General features: G+C 38.5%; 1 protein-coding gene across 3 annotated transcripts in view; it reads right to left on the bottom strand.

Annotated features, from left to right (window-relative positions):
* Positions 1-24,952, bottom strand: part of TENM1 (teneurin transmembrane protein 1) — a gene marked incomplete at both ends in the record, with an annotated part of 892,332 nt that overhangs the window by 45,115 nt on the left and 822,265 nt on the right. For all 3 annotated transcript variants that reach the window (XM_080719098.1, XM_080719100.1, XM_080719099.1), the window contains 2 exons: positions 7,316-7,551; positions 8,588-8,760. In XM_080719098.1, the coding sequence (XP_080575224.1) occupies positions 7,316-7,551; positions 8,588-8,760 (409 nt within the window). The remainder of the gene's footprint in view (positions 1-7,315; positions 7,552-8,587; positions 8,761-24,952) is intronic.

The following is a 24,952-nucleotide window of genomic DNA, read 5'->3' as shown; positions in this document are numbered from 1 at the left end:
TAAAACAAAAAAGAAAAGAAAGGGGGTGAATGAATTTAAGATGCCACAGGCTTCCTGCCACCACTGTTTCCTGTGGAAACCAGGAGACTTTTTTCATGTTTATAAAAATTTTATTCAGTTAATTATAGTGGGCAAGTTCTTAGGTAAATGCACAGTGAGATATTCCTGGTTTAATGTAGAAGCCAGTGGGTTACAAGGCTCTGAGTTTACAGAGACAGCCTCGGACAGGGCTAGGACATTGGTGTGCTTATGTCTGGAATTGATGGGTGCTTCCTCATAGCTGTGCACAGTGCAAGGTGTGCTTCCAAAATTAAATTTTCTCAGTGATGTTGGGAAACAGATATGAAAGACATGGAAACATGTCCTTGCACACCTTAGCTTTTGCTGCTTTGTAAGATATACTAGCATGTGAACATGAATTTTAGAACATTTTAGTAACAGTGGACCACAGAAAGCCTTTATGTTTCTCCCTCAGTGCCTCCTTGTTTGCTTTCATTTATAGGAAATTCCCACTTTTAAGCCACCTCCCTTGATGTTAAAAGTTTAATATATACAATAAAAGTCTCTCAGATGACAACAGCTACTTCCAAAGCAGCATCCTGTACAGGCTGTTTATGGCATGGAAGAAATTGTCTCTGTTAGCTCTGTTCTGTGAAAAATTACCTGCTTTAGGAAGTGGAATATGGAATACGGATAAAATTAGGGAACAAAGTTCCTAAGGACAAAGTTTGTAAGGACTATAAGGACTGGACCAAGTAATTGTCAGGGTCATAGATGGCTTACTCAAGGGCTGCAAGACTGTTGTAGCTCACATCATTGTTAGAGAAACACTGGAAACTACAGCTGATGGCCTACAAAATGCTGGGTTAACTCTATCCACAAGCAGGAGACCAGACAGTGAGAGTTTAGCTCAATTCTCTAACACCTGTGAAGAATGTTGAATGTGGGCTGGGGGAACACATTCAGCCTAGGAAGGGGAATAGTTTTCCAGGTGAGCCCTCCCATCTTCCATCTGGAGTGTTCGGGAGCCTCTTGCCTCTATGGCAGAAATCAGAACTAGGATGAATGCCACTGACTTCTGGGGTCCTAGGCAATGAAGATAAAACTCTGTGTTCATACATGTGCTTGCTCTTCTGAAAGACAGAGCCCTTGACCTAACTACAAAGTATAGGCCAACAATCCTTATTTCCATTCTTCCTCAAATAGTCTGCACCAAACCTTTCCTTGGAAACGGGTGGGGAGGGAGGGAGAAGGGGAAAAGGACTGAGATTTGTGAATGCCCCTAGTTTAAAAGGGTCTCTTCAAACAGCTGCACATTGAGCAAGACCTTTGAGTTTGGCAACTGATAAACTGTGTGTTGTGGTAAGAAAACTGAACTTGGCAATATGTTTTTTGACAGAGGATGTGTTTCTTTGTGGCCATTTTACTATGGGTTTACTTAAATATTTTCAGCTATATAAAAAAGAAGTAAAGAGGTGGGATTGAGTTTTGTTCATGCCTGGACCACACAGGAAAGAAGGAAGAGTGTGCTCTGGAGAGCCTTGGATAGTGTTGCTAGCAAAAGTGATCCTGCTGAGGAACAGTGGGTTCAGGAAGAAGCTCCATAGCACATGAACTTTGCTTCTTCAGAGTTTGTGCTCTTATCACTCAAGAGAAGTCTCTTCCACTCTTCCAATTTGAGACTCATCCAGTCAGTAGGATAAGAGTTTACTAGGTTGATGTTATGAGTAACTGCTGAAACGAGATTTTTTGGCCCACACAAAGGGAAATTTGCTGTTTCTACTGACACACTATATACATACACTATGTTTCAACTGACACACACACACACGCGCGCGCGTGCGCGCGCGCACACACACACACACACACACACACACACAGAATTCTGAGCTAGGATCATGCAATTGATTTTCTTTCCTCTATAAGGAGAAGATGAATTTTCAAGGGTACTAACTAGCATTTCAGCTCACAGCTGAGTTACCTTTTTAATTATTGCTGAAGGAGTCAGAAGGTGAATAGGTGAGATGGGCCAAATAGCCACATCAGAGTTTGGAAGATGCACTGCATGTTATTTTCATGAAGTGATGAGAATGGATAGAAAAGTCACAGCTGATTTTAAAACAGCATGTGCTATTTTGCCCTCATGCGTTTTAAGGTAATTAGTGCTGGGTTTTTAGAAATAACCACTACATTAATCATTAATTCCACAGATTTTATTTTTATTGATATCTCTAGATTGACAATCAGAAGCTTACTTAGACCTGTTTTTATTTCATAGAGTTGCCTACAAATGAACAGGTCATGTATTCAGTGTTAGCATTAGCCTCTAATATTTCCTTTGAAAGTTTCTTTATCCTTTTTTCTTTTTTAATTCTAAGATACTCTTATTCCCAAGACCTTGCCAGACCCCCAAATCTTAGAGCTAGAAGAAATATTAGGAGATATCTCAGATTTACTAAGCCAGCCTGTCTGGGTTCCAATCCTGTAATCACCACTAATAAGCCATGGATCCTCTCTGTGCCTCAGTTTTTTCACCTGTTAAGTGGAAATGATCATTTTAAAGACCATCTAATAAGATGTTATGAGCAGTGAATTAAAAATACATATAGTACTACATATACAAATAATAATGAATTAATACAAATAGGCCTCAAGGAATGTTAGTTGCTATCATTATGGTTAATGGTAATAATAATAATAATAATAATAAGGGCTGCACAGTCCATACACTTTGTTTTGTAGATGGGAAGAGCATAAAATTATGGCCATGCCAGTTCTTACTCAAAATCTTACTTATTATTCTTGCCTAATTTTGATCATATAATTTAATTTGGATGCCTTTACACTATATTAATTTGCTCCTGTTTAAGTAGTTTCTTGTTGATTATTTTTTCCATATATCTTTAAAAATTATGTCAAATCATTAATGCTTTCTAGTTACCTTAAAAGAGTTGATTCAAGATTAACAAAGACAGTAGTTTTTATGATTTTAAGGCTCCCCAAATTCCCTGACCTCGAAGCCCAATACTGAACAGTAGCCTCGGGGCCCGAAATTTCCTGATCCAGGTGACTCAGTGCCTGAAGCACTGCTATTTGGGACTAAAAACTACAGATGTATTTGTAACATAAATTAGTCATCTAACAAGCAGCTCCTTATATCAATTTTTACAAAATGAATGCCTCAATAAAACCTGAGGAAGAGGAAATTAAGAGTGTGAAATGAGAACTCCAACTTGGAGCACCCTGTGAATTGGCCTTGTCAGTAAAGCCAATTTATGAGAATGGAGGAAGATATTTGAACTCTCTTGCTACCTACTAAACTTGCAATCATTTGTCAGCATCAGATCCTGTTTCATTTGGGCTTGTTTCTCTTTTCAGAGCTCAGTCCACATATGAATGCATGTTGCATTTGAAAGCCAACCTGTGGCGCTGGGTGTGGTGGCACACGCTTATAATCCCCGCGCTTGGGAGGTGGAGACAGGAGGATCATGTAGGTTCAAAGCCAGCTTTGCTGGCTTAAGAGACTCTGTTTCCAAATAAAAGTAGAAGATAAGTCTGAGAGTGTATCCCAGAGAAGGGTTTCCAGGAACCCCAGTACCACCACCACACACACACACACACACACACACACACACACACACACACACAAGCCAACCAGTGCCATTTCTAGTTATCTAGGGAAAATTGTGAGGGTTTTTGCCTTTGCTTCATTTTGCTTGTAAATACAAAATATTCCTACTTGATTTTATGACTTTGGTTTTAAGTGCTAAGCTTTCCCCATTTAAAAAAATAGAGTAGGGTGCAGTTCCAAGGTTTTGGTATAACCTTACAAAATTAGTCTGCAAAATCTTATAAAGAGCGGGGTGTGGCAGTGCACGCTTGTAATCCCCATGCTTGGGAGGCTGAGACAGAAGGATTGCACAGGTTCAAAGCCAGTCTCAGCTACTGAGTGAGGCTCTCAGCAACTTAGTGAGACTCTGTTTCCAAATAAAGTATAAAATAGGTCTGGGAGTATAGCTTGGAGGTAGAAAAGCCCCTGGGTTCCACTCTCAGTACCACACACAAAAAATCTTATAAAGTGCTCTGGGATCCATTGCTGAGATAAGTCTCATATGACAACATTCTTATCCACAGACACAGCAAGTTTCAATCAGGTTGTACTTCCTAAACCAGTTTGTTTTGGTGAATGTCCAATTCTTTTGTAATAATTTCCATTGTTATCTGCACTCTAATTTCTCTATTGTCAAGGCAAATGTATTTATGGGGACAGATTGAGGCAGCAGATGAGAAGATACATGGATTGGATGCAAAAGTACTTTGTAAGAAAGATGATTCAAACACAACTCAGGTTTGAGGAAATAAAAAATTTTAATATAAATGAAATTTCAGGATGTTAATGTGATTATTTCATTTAATGATGCTGGTGAAGGTGACACATCCCTCATCTGCTTAGGATATGTTTCTCAACAATTTGCTTCCCTCACCTTGGGGTATCCTAACTTTGTGTGGAAAAAAATTACCTATCATTGGAGAAAAACAACTCTTGTATTTTGTCTCCAAGGAGATATCTATCCCTTTTTTATTTTTCTTACCAGCTAGAAGGTCAGGAATAGGTGTGTTTGTTAGCTTTTTGGAATATTTGATGTCTATCATCTTACCAAACAGGTCTTTAAACAAATTGGTCACTCTGTGCCTGGACAATTAGTGCTTTATGACCTGTTACCTTTACAAATTGTATCTACAGTTTTGTGTAGGGTTTCAGAGGAGCCACATTTCCCACTGTACAGCAGAGTTTCTATGCTGTGTGCCTATCTGCAATTCTGTGTCAATGGCTCTGGTAAATCTCCACCTGCTTATACAGTGTCAACTTCAGCAAGAGAAATAAATGATCCAATCAAGGAATTGAGGCAGCTTAAGATCTCAGGATCTCTCTCTCTCTCTCTCTCTCTCTCTCTCTCTCTCTCTCTCTCTCTTCCTTCTTTACTTCCTCTCTTTCTCCTTCCTTCCTTTCTCTCCTTCCTTCCTTCCTTCCTTCCTTCCTTCCTTCCTTCCTTCCTTCCTTCCTTCCTTCCTTCCTTCCTTCTTTTGTGGTACTGATGATTGAACCCAGAGTCATTCTATCTCTTAGCTACACCTCCAGACCATTCTATTTATTGTTAAGGATTTCACTAGTGATGGCCTTTCTAAATTTCTGAGGCTGTCTCTGAACATGTTATCCTCCTGTCTCAGCCCCCCAAATACAGGGGTTATAGGTGTGTGTCACCACACCCAGCTAGAGGCTGGGTATACTTACAAATGGGTCAATGCATATTTGGCTCAGGAAGAAAGTTTTCATTACTTTGCCCCTTGGATAGCTACCAGAAGTTAAGCAGTACCATTTCAGAAATAATGTGGTAAATATAAAAAAGGATTTTCCTCTGTCAAAATTGTATTCATGCCAATATTTTGGGAGTATATCAATTCCATTTCATTCATTATATCTTATCTGGAAAAACCAAGGCAGCAGTAACACAAAAGCCCTAAAAATGGGGAGGGCAGTTACAAATTTACAAGTTAAACAGCCTGACTCTTTGTCTCCTTCATGCTTTTCCAGATGGAAGCCACTCAGTTGTCCTACACCATCCACACTTGACAGTACATTAGAGTTCATTATTTGTCTCTTTTTGTCAGCATTAAAATAAGGAGCCAGGACCTGCCAAGTTAGCTCTACTGAGTGGGACAATGATTTATAGATTTATCATTTTAAGGAATAAGGCAGCATAGCATGATACAGTGGAAAGAGTGCTGGACTAGGTAAAAACCTGTATTTTAGTTCTGGCTTTTATCCTTAACAGCTGATTGACTGTGGACAAATCTCTTAACCTCTCTGGGCCTTGGCCTTCTCATCTGTAAATTAGAAGTAACAACAATTGATGGTTATAGTGATCAAATAAAATCCTGGCTGTGAAAACATTTGATTATCTCTAAGGCACTCAATACAGAGAAAGGATTGTTATTGTTATTAGATTTGTAGGGACATGTACAGTAACATACCTAGCCAATAAGGGCTATATTCTTCAGTTCCAGGACCTGAGGGTGTACCCTAGAAGTTACATACAGAAGGCCTTTAATTTGTTGTCTTTATAATATACTTCACAAGTCTGTTCAACAGGATGGGAAATAGGTCAATTTATAGTTAGTATTAAGTGAAACACTCTCACTGCTATGACCTAATACACCTGACCACACAACTTAGAGTAAGAAAGACTTATTTTCTCACAGTTCTAGAGATTTCAGGGGCTCAGTACATGTTAGATCAGGTCTGCAGAGCTTAGGGTATGGTGTCAGGAGGCAGAGATGGAGAGAGAGCAAGGACTTTGGACCATATATAATTTCTAAGGTCACACCCCCAGAGACCTCTCCTCAGCAACCAACCCCCATCTCTAACATAGCTGTCTTGTTTAATTTTGAGGTTTACATGTGATAGAAACATACACATAGCACCCAATGCATGTAACATATATTTAAAAATAAAATATTATTTTAATTATTTGTTGGTTAGCATAATAAATATAGGAATTGACTAATAGAAATGTAAAAAATTATTTTGAAACAGGATATTGATAAGTTACTGAGGCTGGCCTTGAACCTGTGATCTTTGTGTCCCAGCCTTTCAAATATTGTGATTACAGGCATGTGTTACCATGCCTGACCAGAAAAGTGGTTTTGACAGAGATCTCTGGATAACTGTGGTGGACTTTACTAGGTAAGTGCTTAAGAACTCCCAAATCCTTCATTTATTCTAGGCAGTACTCTGTATACTCCACTCCAATCCCAGTTCTAACTCTTTGCCTCTCTGGCCCTTAATATACTTTCATGGTAGTGATATCATTAACTAATTTTTCCTCCAATGTCCCTCATCCAAATGTTGCCTTGAAGCTCACATCCATTTGTGTGTGTGCCTGCTTGGTCTTTCCAAGAACTACCCCAAATCAGGGACCTGAGTTAACCTGGAGGACATGATTGGCACCTCTGAGGCCTGCTGGGATGGGCAGCAGAGGGCCTCCTGACCAAACACATTTCCCCAGCCGGACTTTCTTGGTATGTGAAATTGTTAATATTAGAGCACTTTATATGTCTACTGAAAAAAATCTAATATTAGAATGCTCATTTAAGGATACTGAACCATTATCAGCCATTAATACTCTCTCTGGAATTAGTATATTATATAAGCTAGTCAGTCACTTAGAAAAGCTTTGGAGCAATAGGATCTCCAATCAGGAAGTATCTGCAGTTCCCAAATAAACCCCAAAAGTGTTAGATGATCAGGCCTTACCCGCAGCCTTCTTTCAAAAGCTGAAATGTTGCCTTTGCTTTGCTCCTTCCTCTGTCGCCACTCAATGAGGTTTGCATTGTGCTCTCCAGGCAATGAGATGTTACATTTGCCCAGGGTGGGGTTGACTGCCCCTGCCAGGATGTGGGGCTCTGAGCTGAGGCTGATCTCCATCCCGCTGGCAAAGGTGACACGTAATGAACCATCTGGACTCACTCGATATGTACTTTGTGTATTTTCTGCAGACAGAAGAGCAAAGGAGAAAGAGGAGGAAGAAAGGAAAGAGCATAAAGGCAGAAAGAGGCAAATTTAGCTTTAGGAGGCACACCTGGGAAGGGATGAACAGTACCATGTCTTAAATAACTGTGTTCTGGGCTAGACCACTGCTCTGATGGACAGATGCATCCTCTGACAATTTGGGTAGTGTTATTTTCACAGCTGGGGGTATCTTGCTTTTTGTGTTAAAAGACTGATTTTCAAAACTTCACATTGTTTTTATTTTAATATTTTTACTTTTAAATCATTCCTTCACAAATTCTCCCTGTACTTGGCTGGATCAGTCATCACAGTTTGATATGCTGTGAGTTAGAATGAGAAGCATATGAAGTTCAACTCAGCATCTTTACCACCTGGGGGCACCATCACAGTTGCTATATCCCACAAAGTAATAACTCTGATCCAAGTTGATACTCTCCCTCTTAGAGAGTCTGGTCCCACAACCCAACAACATAATGAGTCCTTAACAACTGGGAAGAAAGAAAACAATTTCTACTTGTTCACTTCTCCTATTGTTTCCAGTAAATTCCTTCCACATCATATCTTCCTTTCTCTTTTCCTTCTATTCTTTCTCAGTTTCTTCTTTTAGTATAGAATGAGTTTTACAACCCCTTACTTCATTTATATTCTTCCTTGGTGCATATCCTACATTGTCATTTTTATTTACCTATGCCAACATTGACTACAGTGCTAAGCTTACTTTTATGTAACCTAGTCAGACCCTAAAAGAGCTTTGCAAATAGCTGAATGTTGGGAAGTGATTTGATGGAAGAGAAGACTACATAGGGATTTAACCTCATTACTTCGAAAGACCTGTGGCCCAAAGTTGATATGTGTACTTGTGAAAGGTATGAATTTGTCTAGGTTTCAGCTGGAAAATAGGAAGAAAGAATCCATTTTCTTAGTCAGGTGAGTTCTATTTATAAATTGTGCATACAGGTTTGGGGGTGGACAAAGACAGGTGCTATTATAATCAGATGAAGTTGTAAATATTCTTACCTTGTTTTAAAATATAGATGGTACTAGTTGCTGTTAAGTTGGTTGACATGAGGACATTTTCACGGTTGGACGTATCTAGTTCCACCTTTGTCAGCTTCTCCAGATCACTGTGGAAGCTGCTGACCTCTCCAGTGGGAAATGTTGCATTGGTCAAGTGCCCCTCAGGGTCATACCTGAGGAATGGAATCAATTCCAGCTCTGAAACTTCTTGTAAATAACAACAGGTCTTTGAAAGATAAAAAACACTTGGCAGCTAACACAGTTTAACTTTAAGTGATAATAAGTATTATTAACCTTGTTCAATAAGAAGAAAAATGTCAGAGAGATGATTAATCAAACAAAGGTATTTTTGCAGCTTCTGAATTCTTGATGACTTCCTTGAGCTGTGTTGTTTTACAGAAAAAATATCTGGTAATGAATCACCAGGGTAGAAAACTGATTTATGAATCATATCCTGCTGTGTGCAATGTTGCAGGGAGGCCTCTGTTTTCAATTTGGGTCATCCTATTAGGTGTGATGGATCACAGAAACCAGCAGAGGGTGCTATTGTCAAAGGAAAAGAAGGCACAAAAGGGCCTCCCAGCAGAGCTGGAGCAAGCTAATAAACTGCATTGTGATGGGAAAATTATAATTTGCTGCTGCTTAAGTTGCCAAATTTGAAATGAATGAATGATTCTTCCAACAAAATGAGCAAGCACAGAAGATAATGGAAACATGCTCATTAAAATATTCTGGAGTTTCTTGATCTTGGTGCCACTTAAATTCTTTTTATCTTTTTTGAGTATGTGATGTTTTGCAATTTGCCTATATGAGTAAGAGCCAAAAATGATAATTATCTGTGATAACAGGCAATAACCCATACCTAGAAATATAGTCTAGTGAGTATACTTTTCTTTAAAAAAATCAGAATTATTGACTATCTCACTGTCCTCCAAATGAAAACTGCTTCCCTGAAGGCTTTTGATGTGGAGCTGTTCTTTTATTGCCAACAGAACCATGAAAAATAAACACTTCATTAAAAGTAAAGACATGCACTTGGAAACCCATTACTGTTTTCTTTTCAAGTTGCAAATTGCAAAATATTTAAGCATCTTTATTTGTTTTTAAAATATGTGTTAAACATTTATATTCTTCTTACCCAAAGTGAGTAGGATACAGCTTGGACACAATGGTGGAGTGTGGCTCTACTGCCTCCCCAACCCCCAACAATTATGCAAAATGGCCTAGTAATTCAATGTTAATCCAGTAGGCTTTAAAGAACTGAGCTAGAGTAGTTGCTGAAATTTTAAGACTTATACCAGCCAGTGGCAGACTTAGAAAAGGCATCTAGGCTGTATTTTATAGGTCGGAATTGAAGGCTATACACAATGTTGCCTCACGTTCAGTTCTGTGTGGACATATTTGTGCCTCTGTGTATGTAAAGCATATAACCAAATTGATCATTTGACATCACAGATATGCAAACACTGGTTGTTAATAATATGCTTTCTTTGTTTGAATAGATTTTAGTAAAAAAGATTAGTGTGTAGTTACTATGCAGTTAAGGGTTCATTATTAAAGAAATGCCAAAGGGTGTATATGTGTCTAGAGTTAATGGCAAAATACTTTCTCTGCCTACCCTGATCCAGGGTTTTGTAGCCCCTGGTGAGAAAAGAGCATGAACAGGCTTAAATGCCATATACAGCCCCAACCTTATGTTGCTTGGTGTTCCTTTCAGGGGAGGAAAACAATGTCTAGCCTTTATTCTCCCAAGGGATCTACATGCATTTCTCCGCAAGGAGGAGTTTCTGGGCATCAAAAAAAGGAAGTTACAGAATGTCTACCTCTCAAGAGACTTTGTGACCCCCCAAATCTGGTTTATTCAAGCAGTATGTCCCTATTTCATATTCAGCACCAAGAACTCTACCTCACTGGTTTTCTTTTCCTGATTTCTTAAGAGTTCCCTCAACTCTAGGCCAATGTCACGCTACAACATTCCTTTGGAAGAAAAAATGGCAATTGTGGGATACAACACATCTCAGTAGCTGAAACAAATAAAGTTCAACTACTGAGAAAGCAGTGTCTTGCCAAATAAATAAAGCTCATGAACCAAAACAGAACCAGGAACCATGGTGGAAGGAATCCAGTACTCAGAACTGCGAAATCCACTGCAAAAAGCCAGAGCACATGACTGACCTGCTGCAGACACAGCACGGTCATGGGCACCATCGTGGGCTGCTGGCCAAAACTGTGAGTCCTGGCTCTGGCCAAAATTGGTGTGGCAACCCCATGAAATCCAGAAAAATAATCCAAGAACTAGAAAGTGATTACAGAGCTCCAATATCTTAAGTGATGGACACAGGAACAATTCAGGGATGCAGAAAAAGATCCAAAAGCCCATGCACTCACCAGAGGCGGCCCTTGCAGTGGTGCAGCAAGCCCTCCAGAGACAGCAGCAGCAGGTTAACCAGGTACCTGCTTGTGTTACTTGTAATTTGTGGAAGACTGTCTAGAGCAGCTGCAGGACCCAATGGGTCCAGAGACACAGGAAAGGTGCTTAGGGCACGGTACCTGCACAGGATCACAGGGGGTTACTTCAAGTCTACACTGGACACCTCCTGCCAGTGTGGGTAGAGAAGCACAGGCACAAAGCAGAGGGCCTGAGCCCAGGGTAGAAAACCCAGAGTCCTGAGGACACACAAAGCACAGGGAAGAAAAATGCAGAGCCCTGGACTTGCACGGAACTCATTAACAGTGACTTTGGATGACCTGACACCTAAAGCTGTCAGAGGCCAGAGAGGAGTGCACTTAGAGAGTGGGTGCAAAAGCTGAAAATAGGTTACAAAGCAAATAAGAGACATTGAAATATACTACAGAATCTACCACAGTGAACAGACATACAGATATTATATGGGCCCAGCCCTATATATGTAAGTTAGTAAGACTGTTTTTTTCCTTTTATTTGGTTTTGTTTGTTTTGTTTATACTTAAATTCTTCCTCAACCTAATTAAATTCACTACCCATCTTATACAAGATCTCCCCAGCTCCTCCCCCATCACTCAACCCTCACCATTGAAAAAAGCACTGCTTACCTGCTGACACTTCTAAATTCCTACTACTAAGATTGGATTAGACATAATTCCCACAAAAGACAAGATGCCAAGACATCAGAAGAACAAGCCTGAGAACCATGAAAATATGAGAACTAGGAACAGTAAAGAAATAACAGAAATCATGAATAGTGAACTACAAGAAATGCAAGAAGGAGAATTCTGAATCCTGATCTTCAATATGATAAAAGGCCTCAAAGCAAGTGTACAAGAAATGAAAGAGGAAATGAAGACACTAAGAAAGAATCAGAAAGATGTCTGGAATGAAATGAAAGAGTCAATAAATGAAATAAAGACAGCAATAGAAAGAAATTTTGGAAAATTAGATGAAATGGAAAATAGAATATCACTGTTAGAAGACAGTTCATTCAAAACCCAAAGCACAGTCGACAGCATACAGAAGTCATTATAGCAACAAAACCTAAACATCCAACAACTATGAGACAACATGAAACATCCTAACATATGGATAAAAGGCATTGAAGAGCTGGGCGTGGTGGCACACACTTGTAATCCCAGCATTCGGGAGGCTGAGACCAGAGGATCGCAGTTTGCTGACTGCCTCAGCTACTTAGTGAGGTTCTCTGCAACTCAGTGAAACCCAGTTTCAAAATAAAGAATAAAAAATAGGGGAGGGGCTGTAGCTCGGAGGTCAAATGCCCCTCGGTTCCATCCCCAAACCTGCAAAAAAAAGGCATTGAAGAAAAAATAGAGGTACAGCCCAATGGTATTTGTAACCTCTTCAGAGAAATAATTTCAGAGAATTTTCCAAACATGGAAAGAGTCTTGGACTTACATATTCAGGAGTCATACAGAACACCATTAAGACAAGATTAAAGAAGGACCTCCCCACTCCATGTAATAATCAAAATGACCAACACAAAGGCCAAGGAAAGAATCTTAAAAGTAGTGAGAACAAAAGAATGGGTGACATATAGGGGCAAAACAATAAAAATCACCCAAGACTATTCAACCCAAGTCATGAATGCCAGGAGAAAGTGGTATGATGTGATTCAGACCCTGGAAGAAAACAACTTCCAACCAAAATTGCTATATCCAGCAAAGTTATTATTAAAAATTAATGGAGAAACAAAAATGTTTCAACATAAGCAGAATCTCAAAAAATGCATGAATTCTAAAGCAACACTAGAGAAAATACTTAAAGACAGAAACCTTAAGAAGAAAAAAGGAAGCATATTTTAGAATCAGAGAAGAGATGAAGTTGATCAGTGGGGCATCTAAGTAAAGAAGAAATAACATTATACCAAGTAGAAGATAGAACACAAACTGACAGAAAAGAAAAATCATATTTCAATAACTTTGAACATCAAAGAACTTTTTTCATATTAAACTTGTAGTTTTATTCAGGTTTGATTTTAACAAATTTGTTGGGGAGAGAGCCCACAGGAAAGGGTGAAGCCCATAGGGACAGGCCCCTCCCAGATGCCTGAGGAGGAGGCAGGTCTCCTCCCCTCTTCTCCTCTTCCCTCCCCATTACAGGAGTTTGGAGAGAGACAGGCAGGGGAGGGGGCTTATCCCCAGTCTGTGGGTGTGGTACTTAGGGTAAAGAGCTATGGAGGAATGGGACCAGACCAGGGAAGAGAAGGGGGAAGGGCACAAAAATCATTTGCCAGAATCTACAGCTGATTCCAAATTGAATTGGAAAAAAAAACTGCAAGCAGCACCCACCCCTTCTCCCCCACTAGGGCTGTAGTGCGAGGGGAGAACAGGAGGGCAGTTTCACCAAAGCCATGGCTCCCTTGCTCCTGGCCAAGAAAGCTAGGTGAAGGGCAGGGGCTCACTGACAGATTGAGGGGGTGGGGGGAACCAAAATAAAATGTAAAATAAATTGTGTAGTAGTTGTCCAACCAAGAGCTTGGCCACAAATCATATATATATACACTCTTTGCAAGAAATTCACCTTACAGCCAAGGACATCCATAGACTGAAAGAGAAAGGATAAAGACAGATATATCCTGCTAATGGAGACCAAAAATGGGCAGGGGGGGCTACGATGATATTCAACAAAACAGACTTTAAGCTAAAACACTTTAGAAGAGACAAAGAAGGACACTTCCTTTTATTAAAAGGAACACTTCATCAAGAAGATATGATGATAGTAAATGTTTATGCCCCAAATGTGGGCACACCCACATTTGTAAAACAAACAGTCCACATATCAACAAACACATCAGATCTCAAATAGACCCCAATACAATAATATTGGAAGACTTCAACATACCTCTCATACCACTAGATCAATATTCAGGGCAAAAGATGAGTAAAAACTCTTCAGAACATCTGCATCTTTTCAGACCACAATAGAATGAAAGTAGAAATCAACAACAGGAAGACCAAAAGAAAATTTAAATACATGGAGATTGAATGATACACTATTGAATGATGAGTGGCTAAGATCAGAAATAAGGGGATAAATAAATAAATTTCTGGAATTAAATGAAAATAGAGTTACAACTTACCAAAATCTATGGGACACTTTGAAGGCAGTGCTAAGAGGAAAGTTTATAGCATTGAGCACCCCCATAAGAAGAACAGAGAGTTGCCAAGAAAACAACCTAATGACACATCTCAAGTATCTAGAAAGACTGCAATAGTCTAATACCAAAGCCAGCAGAAAAAAGTAGAGAACAATACTCCTTTGAGAAATCTGGCCCAAGTCACTGGGGAAGAAGGTTTCCAATGGGCTTTCCAGTTTGTGGGTGGTTTCCTTCTTTCCAAGTCACATATCTGCTTGCTTTATTTTGTTTTCTAAAAAATTTATTTGCACTGCTAAAGACTGAACTCAGAGCCTCTTGTATGTTAGCAAGACATTCTTCTACTGATCTACACCCACAGCTCCCCCTTGTTTTGAAGCAACATTTTAAAAAGTGGTATATCTGTGGCTCTGTCCACTCATCAGAGCAACTTGACAAGATATCACTTTAGCCATTCACTGAACAGAGATACAAGTGTTAAGAGTCCCATGAACTTTAGCAAAGACCTGTTGGCAAATCTGATTTCTTATCTCACCCACAAAGTAACTTTTAAGCTAAGTAATTGGTGTTCTTTGTTTTAAGGCTTATTTCCAAAAGCACAGGCATGAACCTATATATTCTGTTCTCATACCTACAAATTGACTGTAGTACATTCAGAGAGGCAAGCTAAAGAGACCTGGAGAAATCCTAAAAATTAACAACAATAAAGGCAAACAATACAATTTAGAGATAGGTAAAGACTAACAAAAATAATGAATCTCCACTGATAACCAATCTTAGTTGTCTGTTGGATGGAAAATCTTGTTTCTCTGGTTCTGGTGAGTGTTACCTATTTCTTCTTTGTAGTTAATCTCTTTGAGTATTTTCTCTAGCGCTGGTTTTGAAGACATAAATTCCTTCAGTTTCTGTTTGTCATGGAAGCTTCTTATTTCTCCATCTAATTTGATAGAAAGTTTTGCTGGATAGGAAATTTTTGGCTGGAAGTTGTTTTCTTTCAGAGTTTGGAATATGTTACTCCAAGCCCTTATGGCTCTCATGACTTGGTTTGGGAAGTCTGGAGTGATTCTAATCGGTTTGCCTCTGAATGTCACTTGGCCCTTTGTTTTTGTTGCCTTTAAGATTCTCTGCTTGGCTTCCACATTGGTCATTTTGACAATTATGTGGCGTGGGGATCCTCTTCTCCGATCCTTCAGATATAGCATTTGGAAATATTTTATCCAATTCTATTAGTAACTTTTAACTCTGTTTACATTGTCTTTTGATATACAATATTTTTTTTAGGGAGTTTGTATATTCTTCTGTTGCCTGTGCCATTGAAATCATAACCAAGAAATCACTGCCAATATCAATGTTGTGAGGTTTTATGACCCAGATTTTCTTCTAAAAGTTTATAGTCTTAAGATTTATATTTAGGTCTTTTATCTATTTTGAGTTAATACTTGTATGTGGGATTAGGTAAGGGTCCAATTTTATTATTTTCCATGTAATTATTATTTTTCAACAATATTTAGTTAAAAGATTATTATTTCCACCACCAAATGTTCGTGGAAACCTTGTCAAAAATAACTTGACAATATAGGGAAGAATTTAGCTCTAGGCTTGTATTTAACTACAATGGTTTATATATCTGCCTTTAGAACAGTATTACACTGTTTCAATTATTGTAGCTTTATATGGATTGAAATCAGAAAATATATATCTGCTAGTTTTGTTCTTTTTCAAGATCGTTTTGGGTATCTAGAATTCATATTCCATATTAGGATAGATTTTTTTTCTGAAAAATAAATATATGAATATATGATAGTTTCACCTAAAAAAACAGAAAAAAATATGCTCTGGTAAGAAAGAAAGCAAAAAGAAATATTGAAATGTTATCTTTAAGTTATCAAAAGCTTGGTATCAGACAAATGAAACTGTTATGTGAGATTAACATTTTTAATTTTGGATAAATTGCTATAATACTAGATGTCAACCACTAAGCCAAGCATGGGAAGGAGGGATGGGGAGGGAATGGGGTGGGGATCGGGTGGGGGCTGACTGGGCGATGTGTGCATGTATGTCTACAAAAGTTTGTATCCCACTATGATGTATGAATACAGTGCACCAATAAAATAAAATTTAAAAAAAAAAAAGAGACCTGGAGAAGATTGTAATTGCCCAGATTTAGCTAGGAGGCTGCTGCCTGGTTGTGTTCTGGTGAAAAAAGCAATGGATTGGGAATAAGGTAACATTTCATACAGGTCTTTCAAATTTATGAGTATCTAGAAAGTTATATTGCCTCATTTTCTTTCTGTGGCCAGATAGGCATCTTTATTTCAAAGCATACATTTGACTGTAACTTTATCATAAACAAAGCACACCACCTTCCAATGCACTCAAGGACCCCAAATTCTGGAGCTACAGTCAAAGCAGTTGCATTTGATGCTGTCTGTAGTGTGGCATCTCTCATGTAATCATTCATTTATATGGCCCTGAATCTAAACATACAGGCCTGGTTCTCTTCCATGGGGTCATTTAAAAAGAAATAGTGATATATGTATGTATCAGTGGATAATTCTTACAGCTTTGGAATGACTACTAAAAGTGGATTAAAAAGAAAGGGAGTCTTTGATTTCCTATGGCTTGCTTGAGACTCCATGCCCCCCCCCCCCCGCCCCAGACTGAATGTTAAAGAAACAAATTGAATCAAAATATCTTAAATGCCCTTGGGCGCCTGCAGCCTTCGGTACAGAGAGTAGAAACCAATATACTCCAACTCATCTCCTCAGGCTACAACATGGCAGCAACTCCCAGGCAGGGTGTAGCTGGTTCACCTAAACAGGCCAGCCAATTCAGGCCAGTTGATTGTGCCATCAGGCTATAACTGTCATCTTTGTGGTCATCAGAAGTGGGTTTTAGTAAGTTGAGTTTTGCCATTGAATTGTTACCTCTTAGACTGATTTTATGGAATGGAACACAGGGGCATTTTACCTCCAAGCTATACCCATAGTTATACTTTTTAGTACTTTTATTTTTTTAAACAGGGTCTCACTGAGTTGCAAAGGCCTTGCTAAGTAGCTGAGGCTGTCTGCAAACCAGGATCCTCCAGTCTCCTCCTGATTATGTATGTTTTTGTGCATGTGTGTATGTGTGTCCCAGTGGAACAACAAAAATATTTGTTAAAGAAATTCATAATTCATTTCTGTCTTTGAGAAGCATATAGTTTAATTGGAAAGAATCATATTTATACATTATTAAAATATACTTGGTCTGATATTTTATTTCTTTTTTGGTACAGGGGATTGATAGAGGGCATTGTACCTCTAAGCTACATCCCCAGCCCTTTTTATTGTCTGTTTTGAAATAAGGTCTCACTAAGTCACTGAAGGCCTTGCTAAGTTGCTGAAGCTGGCCTCAAACTCATGATGTTCCTGTCTCAGCCTTTCAGGTACTGGGATTACAGGCATGCATCATCTCATCTGGTCTGGTATTTTCTCATAAAAATTATAGCATTTCTTTTTCTTTTTGTTGAGAATAACTGAAGCCAGAGCAGAGCAGAACCTAGAAGCTTCTCCACCTTTGATTTTAAGAAAATATTACAGTTTGTAGAAGAAAATTTATTGCTTATTTTTAAAGGAAACATGAAGAATAGATTCCATCCTCAGCACCACAATTTATTTTTATTTCCAAAACAGCTTAACCTACTAGGCTTTCTTTAGGAAATACCAGATTCTCATTTTTTCACACCAAGAATTTCATTGGGCTTCCTATGATTCATTTCCAAGTCCATAATGCCCTTCTGTATTCATTTTTCCTTTTTTCAGTAGATATCAGTCTTGTGCTACATAGTGCACTCTGAATGAAATTCAGAGTTTAGTTGGAGTACCAACAGGAGAAGGTATATCTTGAATTCTGGCAGATAGGTAGAGACTGGAGAGGGAAGGGATACAATGAAAACAGATGATGTACATACAGATGGGTGAGATGTCTATCAGGAGAATCACATTACTGGAGTAGAAGGTTTTTCTAGGAGGGTAGTGGGAGGTATATCTGGAGAGGCATACTGGGACCAGAGCATGAAGGAACTGGCATACCAGACTCTGGATGTGAGCATGCAGCTTATAGTCAATGGAGAGGCATAGAAAATGTTTTCAAGGGGAGGATAGGATGATTTGAGCAGTCCTTTGGTGGCATGACTGGTAGAAGGGGAGATGTAGGGCAGAGATACTTAAAAAGCTGTGGCCTCAGTTTGTGTAAGAAAAGATGGTGGACTTTTGCCTTGATCAAATGTGTTGTGATTGCCTATCATGGGGACTTGTCTTCCTCATTAGGCTGTAAATTAGCACATATTTTAAGGGAGAGGACAGTGTCTTATTCATTTTTGTTTCTCTGGCACAGAGAAGATTCTCACTACTTATGCTTGCTGAAGGAGAATAAATAGATGGCTGCCAATGTGAATGGAAAAGATGGGGTGGATATGAGAGCCACAGATAGAACCATCTACAGTGGTGTTTGGAGGCCATACTCAGTTTATATAGATGTCCTGTGGGGTGCATCTAAGCTCCCTTAGCAGCCTATGAAAGCTTTTTCCTGCCAGTAGCCTCTGTTTCTTCTGTTTGCAACCTATCTTTATTTCAGTTCTCCCTAGCATTACGAATGTCAATTGTTTGCTTCATTCCTGATTCTTATTAAGAATATAAAGCACAAAAATGTAGTGTCAGAGCAAAAGTATTGAGTCTCTATCTCTTGAGGCCAGAAGGAAGACTCGACAATTCTATATTCTTGCTTAATTAAAATTGTGTACCTGCCTGGAGGCCTGTGTTGCCTCAGTTTCCTTTGTATTCTAGGATTATAGAAGGAATTGAAAATATTTCCTTTGTTTATATTGACCATTATATAAGCATTTCTACATGGGAATAACATCCTATCCCCAGGCAAATATCTCACCCAGAGACATGGTTTATTTACCTTGCCTCTCTTCTCATTAGCCATATTTGATGAAACTGAGCATTTGTAATACACTCATCTAAAAAGGCACTCAAAATATGACAGCTTATCTAACTTGTCAGTGGGTGGCTTTGTGTGTGTGTGTGTGTGTGTGTGTGTGTGTGTGTGTAAGGAAGTGATGTACTAAGTCTAAAAAAAGAGAGCATGCAGAACACAAAGGATCAAGAGATATTTCTTTCTTTATTGTGGTGCTTAGGATGGAACCTAGTGTCTCAAACATGATGAACAAGTACTAGACCACTGAGTCAGACTCCCAGCCCCATCAAGAGATCATGCAAATTGGTCAAATTGGAGGTCTACCTCAAATGCCAAGGGACCTGAGCGACTGTCAATTCTGCCTTGACCAGCAGTAGTGACACAACTGGTGCTCTGACCTTAACTTAGGACCTTTTCCAAATAGCATAGCAGAAGCGTTTGCCAGGGAAATAAGCAAAGTCCTCATAGCTACTTTTGTAGAATTGTGGGGGAAAAAGGCTTGTTTGTTGTGTGAATTGTTGGGCCTTCTGTTGGATCTCAACTAGGCAGGGAATTACAAAAAGGAGCCCACTAGCCCCTCAGGCCAGAACAGGCCTGGCTCCCTGTGCCAGGATTCTTGACTTGACAATCACCTCCTTGTTAGTAATTTCTATGTGGTCAGCTTCCCCCAGTACTCAGGATATTTTTGGGAAGTGAGTAATCAATTACTAATAATTGGGGTGTGCAATTTTGATGTTGTTCCAAGTGAAACAAAGTTATGAAAATCAACAAACTATTTACACATCATACTACAATAAAAGCCTACAATGCTATCACCACACAACATGCATTTTAAGTTCCATTTGGATTATATACTGTTCAGGGTAATCTGTGTCATTTCTCCTCTTAATGGCTGCAGAAAATCAAAAGTTGAATGGTTTAGCTACCTCTGCTTAGTAGTTCTCTATTTTGCCAAATTTTGCTTCTCTTTCTCTTTCTCTCACTTTCATCTTAGAACAGAATTTCTATTTCAAATATGGCAAACAATTTGCCCCTCTGATTACAGAAAGAAGCCTTCCTCTCACCTCACCTCAGAAAAATACTCAAGCTTTTTTTGGAGGGCTTGATATTTGTGGCCTTGCAATCTTCTATTGACCTTAGCCTTGCTCTGACCCTGAATATGACAGTAGTCCAAATCTGTGTTCCCCAACTGCAGAAAGACAAATAAAAGCATGGAGTGCTCAGTACGGGCTAAATTATCAGAGGAAATAAGTGAAACATTTGTACAGAGAAGACTTTAAGAAGAATTAGTGACATTATAAAGGTTGAGAAGTTAATCATTCCTTCTATGTACAGACAACTGGTAGGGGCTGTGTTAGGAACTGCTGTCAGCACAAGAAAGGATTGCTTCAGGAGGAAGAGGTAACTTTTTCTCTCAATAGAAGCAATTTGTCCATGAGCATTTTAGCATAATTCTGGCTAGAGTTAAGAAGGTGGGAGAAGGAACAAATGTTTACTCAGTCTAAGTTTTAAATCTCACGGTGCTTCTATAATTTTCTTCTGCTACACTCTTCTAACTCTCCAGACATTGCATGATTACTATTTTAATCCCAAATGTTCCTTATTTTTCTGGAAGGTAGTGTGGTAGTAGTAGGAAAAGCACTGGGACAGAACCTCAAAGACCCTACTTTGCTTCTAGCCAAGTAACACTGTGAAATCTGGGCCTCCATTTACTCATTTTAAAAATGACTGCTACTATGAACTATATTATTATGTGAGATTATAATGCATAAATAAAAGTATAAACACATAAAATGACTGTTAATATCTCTGTGGCCAGAAAATCCCATTCTTACTTCCATTTGGACCCCTGTACTTCTCATCTTTTAGTGGTTCAAGATTGATTATTCAACAGTGATATTAATTAATACCTTTTTCACTCAGTGCTGGCCAAGTCCTGACAATGGGTCTGGGCTCCACTCACTGTGAGAATTCGGCTTACCAACAACTCAGTGCCCGCAGCAATTGGCTACCAGTGAAAACAGGCACACATGTGATCTGAAAATAACATCCTTTTTTTCTATCTGGTATCACCAATGTTTTCTCTCATTTTCATTAGTAAACAAATGTATTTCTCTCATTTAAAATTTTCTTCTGTTTACTTCCCACCAGCTTTAAATTATCTGCTTCTCTTTACAGCTAAGATCCTCATAATTGTTCCTCTGTTGTCTTTCTTCCTAGTCACTCTCTTTTAATGATTATTGAAATATAATTCATACCATAAAAATTACCATTTCAAAGGGTACAATTCAGTGACTTTCAGCACATAGACTATATTAAGAAAATATCACCACCACTATTAGAACATTTCCTTCACCCCTCAAAGAAACCCTGTATGTAACAGTGACTCCCCATAGTTTCACTCTAATTTCCAACTCTTGGCAACTACTAATCTATTTTTGATCTTTATGAATTTTCCTTTTCTGGATATTTAAAATAAATTGAATCATATGATATTTGTCCCTTTGTGTCTAGTTTCTTTCACTTACCACAGTGTTTTTGAGGTTCATACATGTTGTAGCACATAACAAAACTCCATCTCTCATTATGGAATACTATTTCATGGTATGAACAGGCTACATTTTGTTTGGCCACTCATCACTTGATATACACCTGATTATTTGTGCTTCTTGACTATTATGAATAATGATACTATGAACATTTGTGTATCTACTCTCTCTCAAGCCTGTTGTACTCAGGCTGCAATCCCTCACTGTGTCACAACACCTGCTCTTCTTCAGGTAAACAATAATCTTCATAGTGCAAAATTGAATGGTCAGTTCTCATTCCCATCTAACTTATCAAAGGCATCTGACAATTTATCACTTTCCTTATTGAATCACCTGTTTTACCTGCTAAGAGCATCTGAGTATGTCCCTCAAATTTATATGTTGAAACTTAATTGCCAATATGACAGTATTAAGAGGTTGCCATGGGGACTAAGATCATTAATGAAATTAGAGGACTTATAAAAGGGCTGGAAGGAACTATTTTGATCCCCCTCTCCCATTCTGCACATGAAGATATAGTAAGAGGTGCCTTCTTAGAAGGAAAAAGCAACCCTCACAAGACACTGATTACTGGCACCTTGGTCTTGAACTTCCAGCCTCCATAAAGGTGAGAAATCAGTTCCTATTGTTTGTAAATTATCCTGTTTGAGTTATTTCATTATAATAGCACAGATAGACTAAGATATTGGCTTTCAGTACATCCACTCTCCTAGTTTTCCTTCTACTTCATTGGCCTTTCCTTTTCAGTCTCTCTCTCTTTTTTGTTTCCTCTTCATATCTCCAGCTCTAAATATTAAAGTGCTTACTCCAGAATCAGTCTGCAGGTATCTTTTCTTCCTTGTCCATACTCACTTTCATGGAGTTCTCATTCTATATCAGTCTAAATACAATTTAAACACTAGTGGATCCCAAAAGTCACTCTTTAGCCTCTCTTCACAATTCTATACTCACCTACACAATTGCTTGATATTTTCACATATATGTCTAACTAAATTGTGTATATCCCAAACTGAAACCCTGATATTTCACTTCAAAATTCTTCACCATAATGCACTCCTTCTTTTCTGGGAAACATATCTTATCTAGGATATAGGAACTCCAATATCCAGTTGCTTAGGTCAAAAATTTTGGGGTTGTCTTTTATTTCTCTTTATCACAAACCCCATATCTATTAAGTGAAAAAATGATTGGCTTTTAATAAGTCCTAATAGCTGTAATGTCATAATGTATTTGAATTGTAACTTTCCTACCACCCCCACTGTAGTCCAAGTCATCATCTTTTGCTTGTATTATTGCAAAAATACCCTCACCTCCCGATTAGGTTCTTGTGTTTCATTACACAGTCTGTTTTCATTTCAGAATGAATCTGAAAAAATGGTAAGTCAGATTATACCACGCCTTTACTCAAAACTTCCCAGTGGCTACATCTCTTAGGGTGAAAGGTGAAGTCTTTATAGTGGCCCTACAAGGGAATATAGGAAGTAGCTCTGGCCACTTAATTGAATTAATCTCTCTGCTACTCTCAATCATTCAACTCCAGGCACAAAATACTACTTTTCTATTCCTTGAACACACCAGGCTTGTTCTTGCTGCAGGAAAGTTTCTGAAATTTTATGTCTGGAATACCCCCTTTTTTGCTAGATAGCTGTACCACTTGACTTACTCTCTCACCTCTGTAGGTCATTGCTTAAATATTACCTTCTTGTGAGGCTGTCCTTTCTATTCAATCTGAAATAAAAACTCCATTTTCCCTATATACTTGATCTTCCTCACCCTACTATTTTTCTCTATATATCTGAAGCTCTATACATCTTAGTTGTCTCCCACCAGTACAAAGCAAGCTCCATGAAGGTTTTTAACTGTTTTGTTCATGGATATATCCCTAGAACACAGAACACTGTGTGGCACAGAGTAAGTGCTCAGGAAATATTTGCTGAATAAATAAATGAATAGTTTAACTGGTTATTTTGAAAATTAGTCAATAGTTCAGCCATTGTTTTGTTGGGGCACTGAATTCAGCTGCAATAGTTTCTCATTAGAAACTTTCTTAAGGGTAATAAATGTTAAAATATCGGCTTCTATTGGGGTTGAATTCTGAATATCTGTGTGAATCAGGACAGGTTAACTATTTTGTGACTTAGTTTCCTCATCCATAAAAATTAACATATTACGAGAACATATCCCATATTGTTATTATGGGAGTCAAATAAAATAGTGTATGTTAATCCCCTAGCTCAGTATTTAGCACTTAGTAAGCCTTTAGTGTACAGTAGCTTTTATCACTATTATTTTTTCTTTTTTTATGGCACTAGGGATGGAACCCAGTGGCATTCTACTTCTGAGCGACACCCCCGGCCCTATTTTTTATACTTTATTTTTGAAACAGGATCTCACTGAGTTGCTGAGGGCCTAAGTAGCTGAGGCTGTCCTCAAACTGCGATCCTCTTGTCTCAGCCTCCCAAATGCTGGGATTACAAGTGTGCACCACCACGCCTGGCTTTATCACTCTTATGAAGATATAAAAGAATTATTTTAAAAAAGGAAGACTTGCAATAGAAAAAACTGAATACTTTTTTTTAACTAGAATGGTTGTTTAGCTCTTTTGTATAAGTGACATTTCTTGGGGGAAATAATCCAGAACTTGAAGGCCAATTGTTTTTTTACTTTACTCAGGAAGCTTTCATGTGACTGGACATATTCTCTACAAAGTCACAAGAGTAGTCATACTTGGAAACTCTCACACTTAATATTTCCACTTCTCCCAGTCTTCAATCTTAATGCCCTTCTAGTCTCTTGGTTCAAATTCCATGGATCACCCTCACTAAGTGAAAATTCAGCAAATTCCTTTGTGGGGAAAATACTTCCTGAGTGCTAGGAGACTAATTTGCTAAATAAACTGACTTGCAAATAAGGTTGTCCATGCTTTAAAAGGCAAAAACAATGGTCTGTATTTTTATGCCATAATACATAGTAGCTTATTGTCAGACATGCACTGTGTTAGTTCCAAGTTAAACAAAGTGATCACAGATCTAGTCTGTAAATGCCAGTGTATCCCGGATTCTTTGACCTATGCAGGGACACCAAAGAATCCCAAGTCTATGTAGGAGTATTTGGCTCCACATTTCAAAGAAACAGCCAATGGAATGAAGCTGCTATTTAGCATCTGCTCCACATAATTTTATACTTGCTTTTCAGTGTGCATTCTTACATTCTAATTTCTCTCTTAACTCCCATAACAGCTTATACCGAGGTGGGCTGGGCTGAGCACA

Source organism: Muscardinus avellanarius (genome assembly GCF_963383645.1).
Source record: "Muscardinus avellanarius genome assembly, chromosome: X".
In the NCBI taxonomy this organism is placed as follows: domain Eukaryota; kingdom Metazoa; phylum Chordata; class Mammalia; order Rodentia; family Gliridae; genus Muscardinus; species Muscardinus avellanarius.
This window is presented reverse-complemented; position numbering and strand designations above follow the sequence as displayed.